General features: G+C 47.9%; 1 protein-coding gene across 2 annotated transcripts in view; it reads left to right on the forward strand.

Annotated features, from left to right (window-relative positions):
• Nucleotides 1-3,495: 3,495 nt before the first annotated feature.
• SLC5A11 (solute carrier family 5 member 11) overlaps nt 3,496-17,035 on the forward strand; it is a 57,347-nt gene continuing 43,807 nt past the window's right edge. The window contains exons 1-3 of one of the 2 annotated variants that reach the window (XM_070779833.1): nt 3,496-3,604; nt 3,929-3,980; nt 14,492-14,650. In XM_070779833.1, the coding sequence (XP_070635934.1) occupies nt 14,516-14,650 (135 nt within the window). In that variant the 5' untranslated portion in view covers nt 3,496-3,604; nt 3,929-3,980; nt 14,492-14,515. Of the gene's footprint in view, nt 3,605-3,766; nt 3,981-14,491; nt 14,651-17,035 lie in introns of both variants that reach the window. The other variant, XM_019988403.2, reaches the window with a different exon arrangement.

The following is a 17,035-nucleotide window of genomic DNA, read 5'->3' on the forward strand; positions in this document are numbered from 1 at the left end:
TATGGATGCCAGGCTTCCCTGTCCTTCACCATCTCCCTTTGTTCCCCTAAAATCATCAATTACTGAGACCTATTCAAGGGTGAGCATTATGGCCAAGCTTAGATCACAAAATGGCTTAGACCATAAAGGGTTCTCTTCTGTCAGGAAAGCCAAGCCTGGTTCTCTCTCTCCAGTGAATCCCTACCTACCCTCTCTGCTTACAGTATGAATGCATCACAGTTTGTCCATTTTTCTGTTGATCAGCCCTGAGCTGTTTTTCCCCTTTGAGGCTATTGTGAGCAAGGCTGCTCTGAACATTTGTGTAAAGTCTTTGTGGAACTTATGCTTTCATTTCTCCTGATAAACAACTAAGAGCGGAATTGCTGGGTCATAGGCTTCCCTGGTGGCTCAGATGGTAAAAAAAAAATCTGCCTGCAATGCAGGAGACCTACGTTCAATCCCTGGGTCAGGAGGATCCCCTGGAGAAGAGAATGACAACCTACTCCAGTATTCTGGCCTGGAGAATTCCATGGACAGAGGAGCCTGGTGGGCTACAGTCCATGGGGTTGCAAAAAATCAGATAAGACTGAGCAACTAACACTTTCACTATTTTCCGTCAGCCATCCCCCACCCTACCCCACCTATCAGTTCTCTGGAGAGAGACTGTCCAGCTCAGGAGACTCAGTGTGACATGCAGGCCACTGTCAGCAGAGATTAGTCCTCAGAGATGGAAAACCACTTCACATGTGACCTGCATTAGGCTTGCAGGAAGGAAAGACCAATGTAAGAGCAATAGTTTCCCCTTTCCATCTGGGACCAATTTAGGTGTCAGTTTGGGGATACTGGGCTCAGTATGGCTCAGTGCCAGGGCCATTAAAAAATATATCATGGTTTCCCTCAAGCAAATTACAGTGATAAAAGTGGTGGAATGAACTAGAGAAGGGTAGAGATTGGAGAAGGAAATGGCAATCCACTCCAGTATTCTTGCCTGAAGAATCCCATGGACAGAGGAGCCTGGCGGGCTGCAGTCCCTGGAGTTGCATAGAGTTGGACACGACAAAGCAACTGGGCAAGAGGGTAGGAATATGCTAACTTCATAAGAAACTTCCAAAAGATTCCCCAAAGCGGTTGCACCACCCTCTCTCCTATTCTATTTAAAAAAATATTTATTTGGCTGTGCAAGGTCTTAGTTAGGGCATGTGGGATCTTAGTTGTGGCATATGAAATCCAGTTCCCAGACCAGTGATCAAACCAGGCCCCCCTGCGTTGGTGAAATAGTTAGGTGTCATTTCAGGGGGTGCTCCTTAGGACTCTGGTACCATAATTCTTTATGTCTCAGTGTAGAAAAGAATTGAGTGAGAGGCAAAGTGATAGATAAGCAGTGATTTATTAGAATAGGATGCTTGTGAAGGTTACAAGTGGGTGACTGAGAAATGCTGCTCCCTGAGAACTGAGGCTACAGTTTCATAATCCAATGGAAAGTGGGAGGTGGAGAAGAACTTGTTTGTCTTTGTTGAACAGATGTCATGCTTCCATCATCAACTCCTCCTTCAGGTTTGAGTTGGTCAGCCTGAGTTGGTCAAGCTAGTTCTATAAATTATTGTGGGTAGTTCAGTGGTAAAGAGTCCTCCCACCAGTGCAGGAGACTCAGGAGATGCCGGTTCAATCCCTGGATCAAGACGATCCCCTGGAGAAGGAAATAGCAACCCATTCCAGTATTCTTGTGTGGAGAATCCCATGGACAGAGGAGCCTGGGGGGTTATATAGTCCATAGGGTCGCAAAGAGTCAGACATGATTGAGTGACTAAGCAAGCATACACATGGTCAAATTGTTGTTTTTCAAGTGTGCAGAGAGGTTATCTCAGGGGGTCATAAACTTACTGAGCTTACTGGGCAGTATGTGGTCTCATGCCACCATTTTTGGGGGGCAGTGGGGACATGTCTCATGCTCCTGCTATGTGGTTTTGTTGCTAAGCAAGTCAGCTTGATTTTGTGGTTGAGCAAACCTGCCCTCTTGAGTGATCATTAACTTACAAGGGTCTCTCATATTTTTTCTACTTACACTCCCGTCATGGAATTAACTATTGAATCACCTATTTTGTCCATTTACACTATCCCTATCATTGAGTGTGCAGAGTCTCAGCCACTGAACCACCAGGGAAGCCTCATTTTCTACTCTTTACAGTATCGAACAAGAGCCAAAGAAGCTGGACAATGAGAGAAACTGTAGGAAGCAACGTTCCAGGGACCAGTGGGCCGCAATCAGCCCTCATAGATAAATAACCATAAGGCTAAAATTCTGGACTTGTCATTTTTCCAGAACAATTGAAGGTCTGGCCCCATTTGGCCTGTGTTCCCCCAGTTGGAGCTGAGTCGTGGCTGGGCCGTAGCTCTCCTGCCCACCACGGTGCCGTCTGCTTTCTCACCCATCTGTGTGCTTTGTTTGTAGCACTGTAACCAGGGAACATGCCCCTGATCCCCCAGACATGCCCCTACGAAGTCAGGACTGGATCTTGGCTTGATGGAGCCTGTTCTGCCTTTCTGGTGTTGAGTCTGCAGTCACAGACTGTCCATTCCCCGGCTGTCTGTCCGCCAGCCACCTTTTCTGATTCCAGCTGTTCCTTCTGTCCATCTTTCGCCCTAGGCAGGTCCCCTGCTCATGCTGATGTCGGTCCAATCGCTGAGTGTCTGCGCATCCAGGCCGCCTCTGTCCACTGAGGTTGTTTCTACGCCACCTCCACAGGCCCTGCAGCGCTCTGGAAGAAACGCTCTGGGTTCAAATCCTGGTTCTGCCACTCACAGCTGGTGACCTGGGCAAGCCACTCACCCATCTCTACCTCTGTCTTCTCATCAGTAAAATAGACATAATACTATCAGTCCAGGAGGCTTGTTGGAAAGACCAAGTGAGCAGAGATGTGGAAGCATTCAGAATGGAGCCTGGAGCATGTCGATTCTCACCATGCTTTCTGAACTGCTCTGAGCCAGGGGCTGCCCCCACCCAGGGCCCAGGTCAAGGGAAGGAGGCCGGAGGTGGCCTCTGTGGTGGTGGTGGTGGGGAGGCGGCCAGCACCCTGCTCTAGCCAGTGGCTGTCCTGCGGCCATGTGGAATGGCCAGATCTTCAGATTGTTCTGGTAAACTGGGAAATCCAGAGTCATTCAATCCCTTGTTTTGCAAACGCTAGTAACTATCCTTTTTCTTTAAAAAAAAAAATTTTTTTTGAATGCTCTGAGCATCCAGTGCAAGCCTTCCGCGGTCCCCTACTGCCTGTCCTGGTCTTGCGGGCCCCCGGCCACGGGCTCAGTCACTCCTGACAACTCCTCTGGGCTCCAGGCGCCTGCCTTTGTCCTGCCTCGGTCTGGAAAGCGCAGGGCAAAGGAATCGAACAAAGGTGGTCACTGTTACTGGTGCTGTCCCAGCGGTGGGGCCGCCGCGAGTGCCCTCCTGGGACTGTCCCTCTGTCCCCTGCGTCCCCTGCCAGCCTCTCCCCTCCCCCGCGTCCAGCTCGTCCCAAGCCCGCCTGTCCCCAGCGCGGAGGCGGGCCAGTGGCAGAGTGGGCGAGCGGGCAGGACGCGCCCCGGGCGGCAGCCGCTGCCCGCCCCCTCGTTGCCATGGGCCCCCCACCAGGTGAGGAGGTGGGGCCATGTGGGCGGGGCTCAGGTCAGCCCATCTTCCCCTCTGGGACCTGCTCAGAGTTCAAGTTCAAGTTCAAGTTCAGGGTTGGGGCTGGCCCGGGGCCTCTCCTACCGCCCTGGGGGAGATCATTGACGCTTCCTCTAACCCCTGCAGTAAGCCCAGGCTGGAATTTGGAGTTTGACCTTCGAGGAGCCTCTCTCAGCAGGCGGGGCCGGAGGGAAGGCCACCGCTGTCTTTTCAAACTCTGGCTGCGAGGGAAAAGGAACCCAGAAGGTTCTCCCACCTCACAGCCATTTCTATCTCCTTCCGCCTCAGACGCCGCCGCCGCCACCGGTACCCAGGGCAGGTTGGCCCTGCACCGAGACAGGTAAGACTCCGTCCGCCACTCCCGCAGCCCCCAAATTGATAACCATTCGGCACACACACAGGGGGCAGCTACTCCGGGGACCGGAGGCAGAGCTGGCAAAGGACCGGGTGGGGGGGCGCAGAGCTCCTCTCCTGGGAGGGGGCTAGTCCTGCCCCCCACACACGGGTTGATGCAGCCCGAGCACGCCGTGCTGGCGTCCCAGATCCTCCACTTACCCGGTTTCAGGCTCCTGGAGTGAACATTTCTCCTCATCTGTCAATTGACAGTGTGAATCAGCGCAGCCCAGCCACAGGTGTAGTGGACTTATGAGGCCCCAGGAGATAAGCAGGTGCAAAAATACCTACATAAACAGCGAAACACTGCTGGGGGGTGAGGGGGTGAGGGGGTAGAGGGGGCACTGCCTGTGACTTCCATGCGACTGCTGTTAACTGCAAGCAAATAGGAGTCACTGATACATGGCAGGCACGTGCAGAGAGCTTTGCGTGGTGGACCGGAATGGCTGGCCCAGCCACCCTAACTCACAGCAGAGACCGATTTGGAAAGAAACGCGCCCAAGGCTGCACAGATAGTGAGCAGAGACCGATTTGGAAAGAAACGCGCCCAAGGCTGCACAGATAGTGAGCTGGAGAAGCTGAGACTCAGCTCGGACAGCGGCGAGCTTATCCACCAAGTCTGGTTTTCAAAAGGTGTCTTCATGATGATTCTGGGGAGCAGGTGGGAGAGATGCTGTCCTTCACTGGACATCTTGAGGATATGACTTTGGGTGGTGGTCGGTGGGGGAGGGGGTCACAGTTGTGTGTGTGTGTGTGTGTGTGTGTATCCTAATTCCCTGACCAGGGATTGAATCTGCGCCCCTTGTATTGGAAGTGTGCAGTCAACCACTGAACCCCCAGGACAGTCCCAAGCTGGGTCACAATTGCGAGTATATAGCAAAGGCTCAGAAAATCCCCCATTTGTTTGTTATACAAGTCTACTCAGTGCATGGGGACTTCACAGGTGGTGCTAGTGGTAAAGAACCCACCTGCCGATGCAGGAGACATAAGAGACCCAGGTTCTATCCCTGGGTCGGGAAGATTCCCCTGGAGGAGGGCATGGCAACCCACTCCAGTATTCTTGCCTGGAGAAACCCATGGACAGAGGAGCCTGGTGGGCTCTAGTCTACAGGGTTGCAAACAGTCAAGTATGACTGAAGCGACTTAGCTCGCACACATTGAGTGCCTGCTCAGAGGACACAATGTGAACGAGATGGACAGAGCCCCTGCCTTTGTGGAGCTTACACTGCAGTGGGAATGAGTGGGAATGAGAGAATCGTACAAATCAAATGTCCTGCTTGATTCAACAGTGATGGGAAGTCGTGTTTGTTATGATGGCAAATCATCCAACTTAGACTAAAGCCAAGAGAAGACTCCTCTGGGGCTGAGACAGTAGGGTGCCATCCGAAGGATGAGTAGGAGTTCACCAAGCCAAGAGGGAAGAGCATGGCAGGTGGGGGGAACAGAATGGCAAAGACCCTGAGGCAGAAGTAGCACCCATGGGCTAGAAAGAAGACCAGGGTGAGATGGGGCTGGCAGAGCAAGTCAGCAGGCGCTGAGATGCTTTGAGCAGGAAAAGGAACCCATCTGATTTATGTTCAAAGATCTCTCTGGCTTCCATGTGAAGGGAGTGGATTCCAAGGAAGCAAGAGTGGCACTGGGGAGGCAAGATTCTTCCTCTGCTCTAGACACCAGTGATGGTGGCTTGAATGAAAGCCAGAGAAGTAAAGTGAGAGGAAATAGATGGAGTCCGGCTCTGCTTTGGACATACAACAGAATGGAGTCAGAGGTCAGTTCTGGGAGACTGAGATTCTGGGAGTTGAACAAGAGACACTATAATGTCTTTTTTGGTATGTTTGCCAGGCCTAGCATCTTTGGTGCTTAGACACAGTACCTGGATGTGCTCATAGGCCACTGGATGAGTGAATGAATGCAAGAATGAATGAATGTAAAATTGAATGGATGCAAGATTTGAGGATGACTCTCGGACTTCTGACCTGAGCAGCAGAGTGGATGAAGTTGCCGTTTAGGGAGATGGAATGGACTGGAAGCCCTTGAAGATCACCGTCTCTATGTTGGATGAATTACCTTTGAGATGACGACTGAGACTCCATGAGAGATTCCATGCCAGCACTTGGGTGGACAGGTCTGGGCTCAGAAGGTGCCCTTTTGACATCTGTTCTCTCTAGGAGCTATGAGACAAGGTCATCACTGAAGTGGGGAAGGGGCTGGAGAAGAAGCCTCACACGAGGGTCCCTTGTACTCACACCTGTTAACCCCACAGGGACTCTTTGTGGAAAGCTGTCAGGCCCTACCGTGCCCATGGTTTTCTAGCTAATGACCGGGGAGGTGGCTCTTTCTAACAGGCAAGGGACAGTCCCAGTCTCTGCTTCAGCCCAGAGATCCCCAGAATCTGTCCTCTGGTCTCTTTCTAGAGATCTGTTCCTAACAAACCGTGTGGCATTAGCTGTCTGGGCAGGCAGAAGTGGTCCTCCTTCCGTCCTCTGTTCTGCTGTTTGAGGCTCTGATGGCCTCGCTCAGCCTTTACAGTACTGACCCCCTCCCTCTTATGGGGCTGTCTCTGCCATCAGCATCTTGAATTTGAGCCAAAGGCCAGGCTTATGGCTGAAGAGGGGGCAGTTACCTTCACAGGGGAATGGAAGAAAAGGGTGTGAGGGGTTGCCGGCCCTGGGAGGTACAGCCTGTGTGGGCCCGTGTGGTCACCTCTGCAGTTTTCCCTGCTAAGGGCCCACGTGCTGAGCGGTAGTTGAGAACTTGCAGATCAAGCCCCGGTTGGAAGTCCCAGTTCAGTCATTTACCAGTGGCGTGGCCTTGGGGCCCCAGCCTGGGCTTTCTGTGGGGTTAACCAGAAACTCGACCTCTTAGGGACGCTATGTGCTTAAAATGAGATTCATACACGTAGAGGCCAGGATCTGCATGACCACAGAGTCCATGCTCTCTCTTTTTTTTTCTTTCTTTTAATGGTTTTACAAGAAGAATGTGTTGGGACTTCCCTGGTTGTCCGGAGGTTAAGACTCTGTGCTTCCACTGCAGGGGACTTGGGTTCGATCCCTGGTCGGGGAACTAAGATCCTGCATTGCTGCTCAGAGTGACCAAAAAGTAAAAAATAAATAAATAAATGCTTAATGAAAAAAAAAAAAAAAAGAGAGAAGGACGAGGTCAGATCTAGTAGGTCTGATCACATTCTATAATGAACTTGATTAATGCTTTTAGCAAAACTGTGACATAGGCCTGATTAATATCCCGATTTTATAGATGAGAAAACTGAGCCTCAGAGAAGTTATTTGCTCAAGATCACAGAGCTAGTGAGAGGTAGAGCTGGGATTTGAACTGGGCAGTGCAGTTCTAACGTCTTTACAGGTGATCGAAGTGCATTTATTTCCCAGAGAGTTTTTAAAAACTCCAATAATTGAAATTTGTAGTTAGACAGTCATTGTCATCTTTACCCAGTGCAGAATTCTTCCCTGGTTTCTGTCTCCATCTCTCTCATTCTCTGTCCCTGTAATGGGTTTGTTATTCTTCAGCAAATAGGCCTGCATCCTGGCAAAATAGTTGGTACTATTTTTCCCATCAGCATGTATCCATATTTAACATACATGTATGGTTTTATGCTGTAAATCTTGTTCCGTTTGTCTCTTTTTCTTTCATTATGAAATGTTTCAGATGCACACACATCGTAAAGAATAATGTGGGGGGAAATATAATGTAGCCCCACCCGTAGATGCATGTAGAGGAGCCAGCCTAAGAAACCTAAATGCAGTGAAGACAGTCAGAGCCCCCACCCTGTTCTGGGCATGCTTGCCCATCTTTGCCTAGCACTGGGGCTCGGAAAATTTCCACATCTGCTTTGGCAAGTTATGTAAGCGGCCAGAAGGAAAGGGTTGAGCAGCCATCTCTGCTTGCTGAATTTCCTCTGTTTTGGGGCCAGTTGGCAGCAGTAAGGGCAGGGTGTTCTTGCAAACAGGGCCGTTGTTAGAGTGCCTGCTTTGCATAGACTCCTGTTAACCCTGGCCTCCCACGGGGTGGTTCCGTCCTTGGAAGTGAAGCCCTCTGGGGCAGTGCAGAGGGTAGCTCTGGGCATGCAAGGGGCTGCAAGGGGCTGGGTGAGCTCTCATGAGGTCGGGGACTGGGTGAGATCTCGCGAGGATAGGGGCCAGTTTCACTGTCATCACCAATTTGTCCCCCGGGGCCTAGCACAGAGCCTGGCACACAGCTGGGGCCTAATAAATGTTTGTGGCAAAGATACAAGTAGATGGAGGGAAGGAGTGAAGGAGGGGAGGATAGAAAGAAGGAGAGAAGGGCAGAGAGGAAAAAAGAGAGAAGTCAGTATAGGGTAACAATGAGCTTCAATTCAGGACCTGAGTTTGAATCCCACCTCTGCACTTCCTATGACCCAGAGGCCAGTGGCACAGCTGTGACCTGAACCCAGCTCACTCTTACTTCACTGTGGCTCCATTTCCCACCTGTAAAATGAAAGTATAACCTGGGTGGCTCAGTGATAAAGAATCTGCTTGCCAATGCAAGGGACTTGGGTTCAATCCCTGGGTTGGGAAGATCCCCTGGAGAAGGAAATGGCAACTCACTCCAGGATTCTTGTCTGGGAAATCCCATGGACAGAGGAGCCTGGTGGGCTACAGTCCAGGGGGTCACAAAGAGTCAAACACAACTCAGACTGAACAGCAACAAGTGTGTTTGCCTCACTGAGCTGACCAGGATGAGTAAGAGAATCAATGCAAACTGAGTTCCAGGCCCGCAACTTCAATAAATAGCTTTAGAGATGATCCCTGTTATGGTGATAGCGTGGCTTTGCTGTACGAGGGCATGTGGAGGGCTCCCCTGGGACATGTGGCCAAGGCTCCAGCACTTGGGTTCCGCAGCCTCTCTGGTCCATGTTGCTAGCTCCTATTCCCATCCTGAAGAAAGCCGTACATCCTGGCCACCGGCAGGGCCCCACCTCCCTGGGACTCGAGAAGAGCCTGGAGTCAGTGCCAGCCTCCCAGAGCCGGTGATGAATGGCTTGTTTATCTGCTCCTGCCCCTCTCGGTGCCTGGCAGGCAGAGGCCTGGAAGAGGCAGCTGGGAGCGGGGCTGTGGACGGGGGAGGGCTGGCTCACCAGTCTGTCTAATGCCCCTGCTTCCTTCCTCCCCTTCCTCCCTTTCAGACCTGCAGAGTTTTAGGACAAGCCGCCCCACTCCCCAGTTCAATATAAATCTCCACCTTAAGCTGCTTCCCTCTTCCTCAAGTCCCCAGTGCTGGAAGCAGCAGGGTACTTGAAAGCAGTTGAAGCGTTTGAAAATGCAGTCTCTGAACCCTCCTATGCTGTTGGTGGGAATATAAATTGGTGTAACCACTATGGAGAACAGTATGGAGGTTCCTCAAAAAGCTAGAGTTAACATATGATCCAGCAATCCCACTCCTGGGCACGTATTCAGAGAAAACTCGAATTCAAAAGGATACATGCGATATTCATAGCAGCTCTGTTTACAGCAGCCAAGACGCAGAAGTGTCTATCAACAGAGTGGATAAAGAAGATGTGGCACATATATACAGTGGAATACTACTCAGCCATAAGAAAGAATGAAATAATTCCATTTGCAGCAACATGGGGGGGACCTAGAAATGATCATACCAAGTGAAGTAAATCCAGCACGTACAGGTGGAATCTAAAAAAAATGAACAAACTAATCTACATATGAAACAGACACAGATGTAGAAAACAAACTTATGATTACCAAAGGGAAAAGAGGAGAGATGAATTAAGAGTTTAAGATTAACAGATATAGAAACTAACACAATGCTGTAAATCAGCTATATTTTAATAATGATAATTTTTTTAAAAGGATGGTCAGGGAATCCCCTGGTAGTCCAGTGGTTAGGACTCCATGCTTTCACTGCTGAGGATGAGGGTTCAAACTAAAATCCCACAAACCACATAGTCAAAAAAAATTTTGAAAAATAAAACACATAAAAAAAATAAAAATAAAACACAGTTCTGCAATCAGATCTGGAATTGAGCCCCGCCTCGGGCACTCAGTCATGCGACACCACTTCCTTGTCTGTGGAGTGGCGGTAAGAACACTGCTTAACCAAGAAGGGCTTCACCGTCGAGTCAGACCTTAAGGACCATCTAGTCCCCTTGTTTTCTAGCCTCCAAATCTGCCTCCTGGTTAGAGCCTCCTTTATGAATCTCTGCTTCCACCCTTGGGAGCTCTCCAGTACAGTCTTCCCTTCCCACTTTCTCCTTGCGAGTTTTCTGGTTCAGTTAGGTTATTACCATCCCATTGGACTGATGACAATGATCATAAAACCTAAGCGTGACTGAAGCAGGGAGGGCTGAGGGATGACCTGGGATGGAATTTGGGCTTCTGCTACATACTCCTGCCTTCAGGCTGGGTCAGTGAGTTGGGTTTGCCTGATACTGGCTGGTCCATCTTCCTTCCTTCCCTCCTTCTCTTGTCCGTCCATCTTTGGATCAGTGTTATGGATCAGTGATTGTTTGGATCTTCTCACAGGTCTGAGAAGCTGTGAGCATCCTCTCAACAGAAGAGCAAGGCCCAGGCCCAGGGAGAGAAGTTCAGTACTGCACTTGCTGTGGGAAGGGATGTTAAAGGCTACTGAGCGCCCCCCTGAGGCATCTTCTCTAAATGAACGTCTCTAGTCTCCTGGGTTCTAAGGCAGTGCTTTTCAACACAGGGGACATTTGTGGCTGCCGCAGCTGTGCAAAAGTGCTGCTGGCCTCGAGTGGGTGGCTCCCAGGGATGCTGCTAAACGTCTACAATGCACCAGGCAGCCCGCTCATAACAAGGAATTCAGTTCAGTTCAGTTCAGTCGCTCAGTCGTGTCCGACTCTTTGCGACCCCATGAATTGCAGCACGCCAGGCCTCCCTGTCCATCACCAACTCCCGGAGTCCACTCAAACTCACGTCCATCGAGTCAGTGATGCCATCCAGCCATCTCATCCTCTGTCATCCCCTTCTCCTTCTGCCCCCAATCCCTCCCAGGATCAGAGTCTTTTCCAATGAGTCAACTTTTCACATGAGGTGGCCAAAGTACTGGAGTTTCAGCTTTAGCATCATTCCTTCCAAAGAAATCCCAGGGCTGATCTCCTTTAAAATGTACTGGTTGGATCTCCTTGCAGTCCAAGGGACTCTCAAGAGTCTTCTCCAACACCACACTTCAAAAGCATCAATTCTTCGGCACTCAGCTTTCTTCACAGGCCAACTCTCACATCCATACATGACCACTGGAAAAACCATAGCCTTGACTAGAGGGACCTTTGTTGGCAAAGTAAGGTCTCTGCTTTTGAATATGCTATCTAGGTTGGTCATAGCTTTCCTTCCAAGGAGTAAGCGTCTTTTAATTTCTTGGCTGCAGTCACCATCTGCAGTGATTTTGGAGCCCAGAAAAATAAAGTCTGACACTGTTGCCACTGTTTCCCCATCTATTTCCCATGAAGTGATGGGACCAGATGCCATGATCTTCGTTTTCTGAATGTTGAGCTTTAAGCCAACTTTTTCACTCTCCTCTTTCACTTTCATCAAGAGGCTCTTTAGTTCCTCTTCACTTTCTGCCATAAGGGTGGTGTCATCTGCATATCTAAGGTTATTGATATTTCTCCTGGCAATCTTGATTCCAGCTTGTGCTTCTTCCAGCCCAGTGTTTCTCATGATGTACTCTGCACATAAGTTAAATAAACAGGGTGACAATATACAGCCTTGATGAACTCCTTTTCCTATTTGGAACCAGTCTGTTGTTCCATGTCCAGTTCTAACTGTTGCTGACCTGCATACGAGATCCAAAATGCCGATAGTGTTGCAGATGAAAAGCCTTGCTTTAAGAACCAGGAATGTGTCACCCAGGTGACCAGGCTACTCCACCTTTGGGCAGCTCTGGTAAGAAGCAGGAAATGGCTCCCCAGTTCTTCCCCTCTCTCAGTTAATCTCCAGGTTCTATCAGTTCTGGGGCTTCCCTGGTGGCTCAGTTGGTAAAGAATCTGCCTGCAATGCAGGAGACCCTGGTTCGATTCCTGGGTCTGGAAGATCCCCTGAAGAAGGGATAGGCTACCCACTCCAGTATTCTTGGGCTTCCCTGGTGGCTCAGATGGTAAAGAATATGCCCACAATGCAGGAGACTTGGATCCCTGGGTTGGGAAGATCCCCTGGAGGAGGGCATGGCGACCCACTGCAGTATTCATGCCTGGAGAATCCCATAGACAGAGGAGCCTGGTGGGCTACAGTCTGTAGGGTCGCAGAGACTCAGACATGACTGAGCGACTAAACACAGCACAGCGCACAGAACCTATCTGCAGTTTGCACAAAACAAGTGTTCTGGGTTTTCCTTTACATTAAAATCATAGACAACTATATTCTATATCTTATAATAACCTATAATGGAAAAGAATCTGAAAATATTGATCACTTTGCTATATACCTGAAACTAACATTGTAAATGAACTGTACTCAATTTTTTTAAAAAATGGTTTAAAAAATGTACCGGCTTTTTATTTTATTGGGGCTGTCTCTGATATTTCTCAGAGGGCTCTATAAAAACATGGTATATCATGGGAGTTGTTTGGATTTCTTTATAACATTTAAAATCACAAAGCATTTTCTTTTTCAGATTTAAACATTCTGGTTTTCCTCTGTAGAGTCACACTTTATTCTGTGCTTCTGGAATCAAATGGATTCCAGTTTTCTTATTTCTCTTAAATTCAAAGCTTACTCAGTATAATAGGTAAAAGGATCTGACTCCCCCTTTGCATCAGATGGAGCAGTTATATGTTGAATTATCCATCATTTTAACCATAAATTGCTGTTCTTTTATTTCTCTTTTATAATAGAGCTTTATATTGATGTTTTAAATGTGTGTAGGTAGGTAACATTATCTGTGAGTTTCATTTCAGTATTCAGTAAAAAGAATATTATAAAATATTTGTTATAGAAACAGGGGATAATATCTGAAGATGATGATATCTTCTTTCTGTAGAAAGAAAACTACTGACCTTAGAGAATCCTTTGAATGACATCAAAGAGCTGGTTTAATGCCTTCATAGATAATGAGCCTCACTGCCCACTTCCCTGCTCCCAGTCTTAATCCTCAGGAAAGAATCTGATGGTTCCTTAAGCATGACATGCTTATTCACATCTTAATGTCTGTGGATACTGTTGCCTTAGCCTGGAATGTACCCGCATCCCTGCTCATGGCGTGTAGGACCACCTACACATTCTTCAAAACCCAGCTCATATACTATTCATCTCTTTTCCTCCATGTAAAACTAGGTGGTCTTTGCCTCACGGCCTACTGTAGAAAATTAGTAATAGTGATAATAGCAGCTATAATTTACTGAGCACAGCTGTGTGTGGCATTGTTCTCCATACTTCACAGGTACTAGATCATGACGATCTGTGAAATGTAACCTCTTATTGTCCCGTTTTCAGATGGCAATGCAATGAATTAGAGAAGTTAGGGAATTTGTCCAAGCTCTCGGGGTCAGTAAGGGGTGCAGCCAACTGGATGACTCTTAGGCTTGAATCCTTAATATGTCTGTCATTATACACACCCACTTGTATGAAACATCATATTGTGTTATTATCTATGAGGTGAGTTACCCCATTATTGGGCTGCCCACTTTGCAAGGTTATAAACACTTAGGATGATGCCTGTCATGTAGCAGGTGCTATATACATGTTTATTAAAGAAACACATTTCAACTTCCCTGATGGTCCAGTGGCTAAGAATCCACCTTCCAATGCATGGGCACAGGTTCCATTCCTGGTCCTGGAAGATTCCACATGCCACGGGACAACTAAGCCTGTGGGCCACAACTACCAAACCTGTGCTCTAGAGCCTGCGAGCCACAAATACTGAAGCCTGTGCACTCTAGAGCTGGTGCTCTGCAACCAGAGAAGCGACCACAATGAAAAAACCATGCACTGCAAGGAGAGAAAGCTCACTCGCAACAACGAAGACCCAGTGCAGCCAAAATAAAAAATAAATACAAATTTAAAAATAAATAAACATACACATTTTATGGGCATATCCAGCAGTGAAACAAGATTGTATTGACTGGCTGAGCCTTAGGCAAAATTGCTGGCTTGACTTTCACCTGGCTGCGAGGTACCAGGGAAACAGGCTGACTCGGGTGTCCTGTTTTTCTCTCACTCCTGGATACGTGGAAGAGGGTGGTGAGACATCTATATTACTTAAGCTGTTTGTTTTTCTTTGTGTTTTGCCAAGTGAGCGGTGGGGTTGGTGAACATTAACTGTAGATTGGATGTGACTTCCTTGTAAATATTTGGTGAATGACAGAACGGATGGATTTGCCTTCCTGAGGTCTGTCTCCATCACACATCCTTCCACATGTGTCTCCCTGCTTGGGTGCCCAAGGAGACAGTTACAGAGAGGGTGAGAAGAGTGGCACCGGGTCCTGGCATGTGACACACATTTGCACTTCCACAGCGTTGCAAGAGTTCGTTCAGGACCATGGAGAGCAGCGCCAGCAGCCCTCCTCTCACACAGTCAGATCCCCTGGAGGCGTTTCCCCGGAGGACGCTGGAAGCAGGAGACATCGCAGTGCTGGTTCTATATTTCCTCTTTGTCCTGGCTGTTGGACTATGGGTAAGTCAAGTCAGAGGGAGAGACTGGCTCAAGGTTTTACAGTAAGTAGAACTTGATTCTTTTTTATCTTTGGCCGCACTGCATGGCTTGTGGGTTCTTAGGTCCCCAACCAGGGATCACATCCATGCCCCATGCAGTGAAAGTGTGGAGTCCTAACTGCTGGACCACCGGGGAAGTCCTAAGAGTCAAGGTTCTCAAGTCAGACAGGATTGGGATCAGGATTAGGGGGTACAGGCAGAGTTAGAATAAGGGTTAAAGTTGCTGGGAATCTGTAATTTCACAAGAGAATCAGAAGACTCTGATGTAGTGCTGGTTTGGGGAGCCCTGGATTTAGATGATCCCTTTTAGCACAAGGAGTTCTTTACTCTTGGAAAATACTTCCTGTGTCAGGATTCAGCAGGAATGAGCCAAAGTATCTGTTTGCTATAGTAAGATCTTTTGCAGGGATGAAAAGATATCATTTCATGTCATCTCTCATCCAGTAAGACTCCTCTTACCAATATCTGCATCCAGAGCTGGAAGAAGTTACAACTTATCCAAGATCACTTAGTGGTTTAAATGTCTCTGTTAAAGTACCTTTAGGGCCAAGAAGCTCACTCCCAAAGAGCTCTGAAATCAGGCTGACCTGGGTTTGAGTTCTCAGTCTTCCTCTCTGTAGAAATACGGCACTAGATAAGGGACTACTTCTGAGCCTTGGTTTGTTCATGTATTAGATTGGCTTGATGATATCAACCTCATAGAAACTGAAAGTGAAAGTTGCTCAGTCCAGCTGTTTGTGACCCCATGGACTGTAGACTGCTAGGCTCCTCTGTCCATGGAATTCTTCAGGCAAGAATACTGGAGTAGGTTGCCATTCCCTCCTCCAAGGGATCTTCCCAACCCAGGGATGGAACCTGGGTCTCCTGCATTGCAGGCAGATTCTTTACCATCTGAGACACCAGAGAAGCTCTCACAGGAGTTGGTGAGGATTAAAATGAGATGATGCTTCAAAATGCTTACTGCAGAGCCTGACACATAGTGAGTGACTGAATGAAAGTCACTCAGTCGTGTCCAACTCTTTGCAATCCCATGGACTGTAGCCTCCAGGCTCCTTTGTCCATGGAATTCTCCAGGCAAGAACACTGGAGTGGGTTGCTACTTCTTCAGAGGATCTTCCCGACGCAGGGGATAGAACCCAGGTCTCCTGCATTGCAGGCAGATTCTTTACCGTCTGAGTCACCAGGGCAGCCCCCTGGTACATAGTACTGATACTCAGTAAATGACATCCATTGTGGGTGGTCACAGACAAACCATGGTCTAAAACTCAGATGTCTAGGGGGACCTAGTAGGTTATTATACATGTGTGAGGCAGGGAGTTGTAGGGGGGGATGACCTGAATAGTTTGTCTCCTCTAAGGGATTCAAATGAAAATCTTAAAAACCAGACATCAAACAGGGACTTCCATGGTGGACCGGTGGTTAAGAATCCGCCTTCAAATGCAGGGAACACAGGTTCGATCGCTGGTAGGGGAACTAATATCCCACCTGCTGTGGGGGGACTATGTACCCATGCACCACAACTACGAGCCCATGTGCCACAACCAGAGAGAAACCTGGGTGCCACAACCAAAACTCCACACGGCCAGAAACAAATCAATAAATAGAAAAAACAAACCATGGGTCAAACAAAACATGTTTGATCTAAAAAGTACAACAAGCTAGTGAAAATAACTAAATAGAAGTAAAAGGACTTCCCTGGCTGGATGTGGGTTCCATCCCTGGTCAGGGAACTAAGATTTCACGTGCCTCATCATCAAAAAAGCAAACAAAAAAACCCCACATAACACAAGCAATATTGAAACAAATTCAATAAAGAATTTTAAAAATGATCCGCATCAAAAAACAATCTTAAGAAAAAAAACCAAAAAGAACAAAAAAGTAGAATCACAGATGTAGAGAAGAAACTAGCGGTTATCAGCGGGGAGAGGGGAGGAGAAATACAGGAGTAGAGCATTAAGAGGTAAAAACTATTATGCATAAAATAAGCTGCAAGAATATATTATACAATACAGAGGATATAGCCAGTATTTTATAACTATAAATGGAGTACAACCTTTAAAAATTGTAAATCACCTATAACTTATATAATATCATACATCACCTATACTTTTTCTTTGAAGGACCTGAGAGGCTTTTTTTTTTTTAATTTAAAATTTTTATTTTGGGGCCTCACCACAGTACATGTAGGATCTTAGTTCCCTAACTAGGGAAGTAGAAGAAAAGAGTCCTAGCCTCTGAAACACCAGGGAAGTCCCTCACTTAAAAAAAAGGAAAAAATTACTTAAAAATTACTTAAAAAAAAGGAAAAAAAAAGGGACTTTCCTGGTGGTCCAGTGGTTAGCACTCC

This window comes from Bos indicus, chromosome 25, assembly GCF_029378745.1.
Source record: "Bos indicus isolate NIAB-ARS_2022 breed Sahiwal x Tharparkar chromosome 25, NIAB-ARS_B.indTharparkar_mat_pri_1.0, whole genome shotgun sequence".
Taxonomy (NCBI): Eukaryota; Metazoa; Chordata; class Mammalia; order Artiodactyla; family Bovidae; genus Bos; species Bos indicus.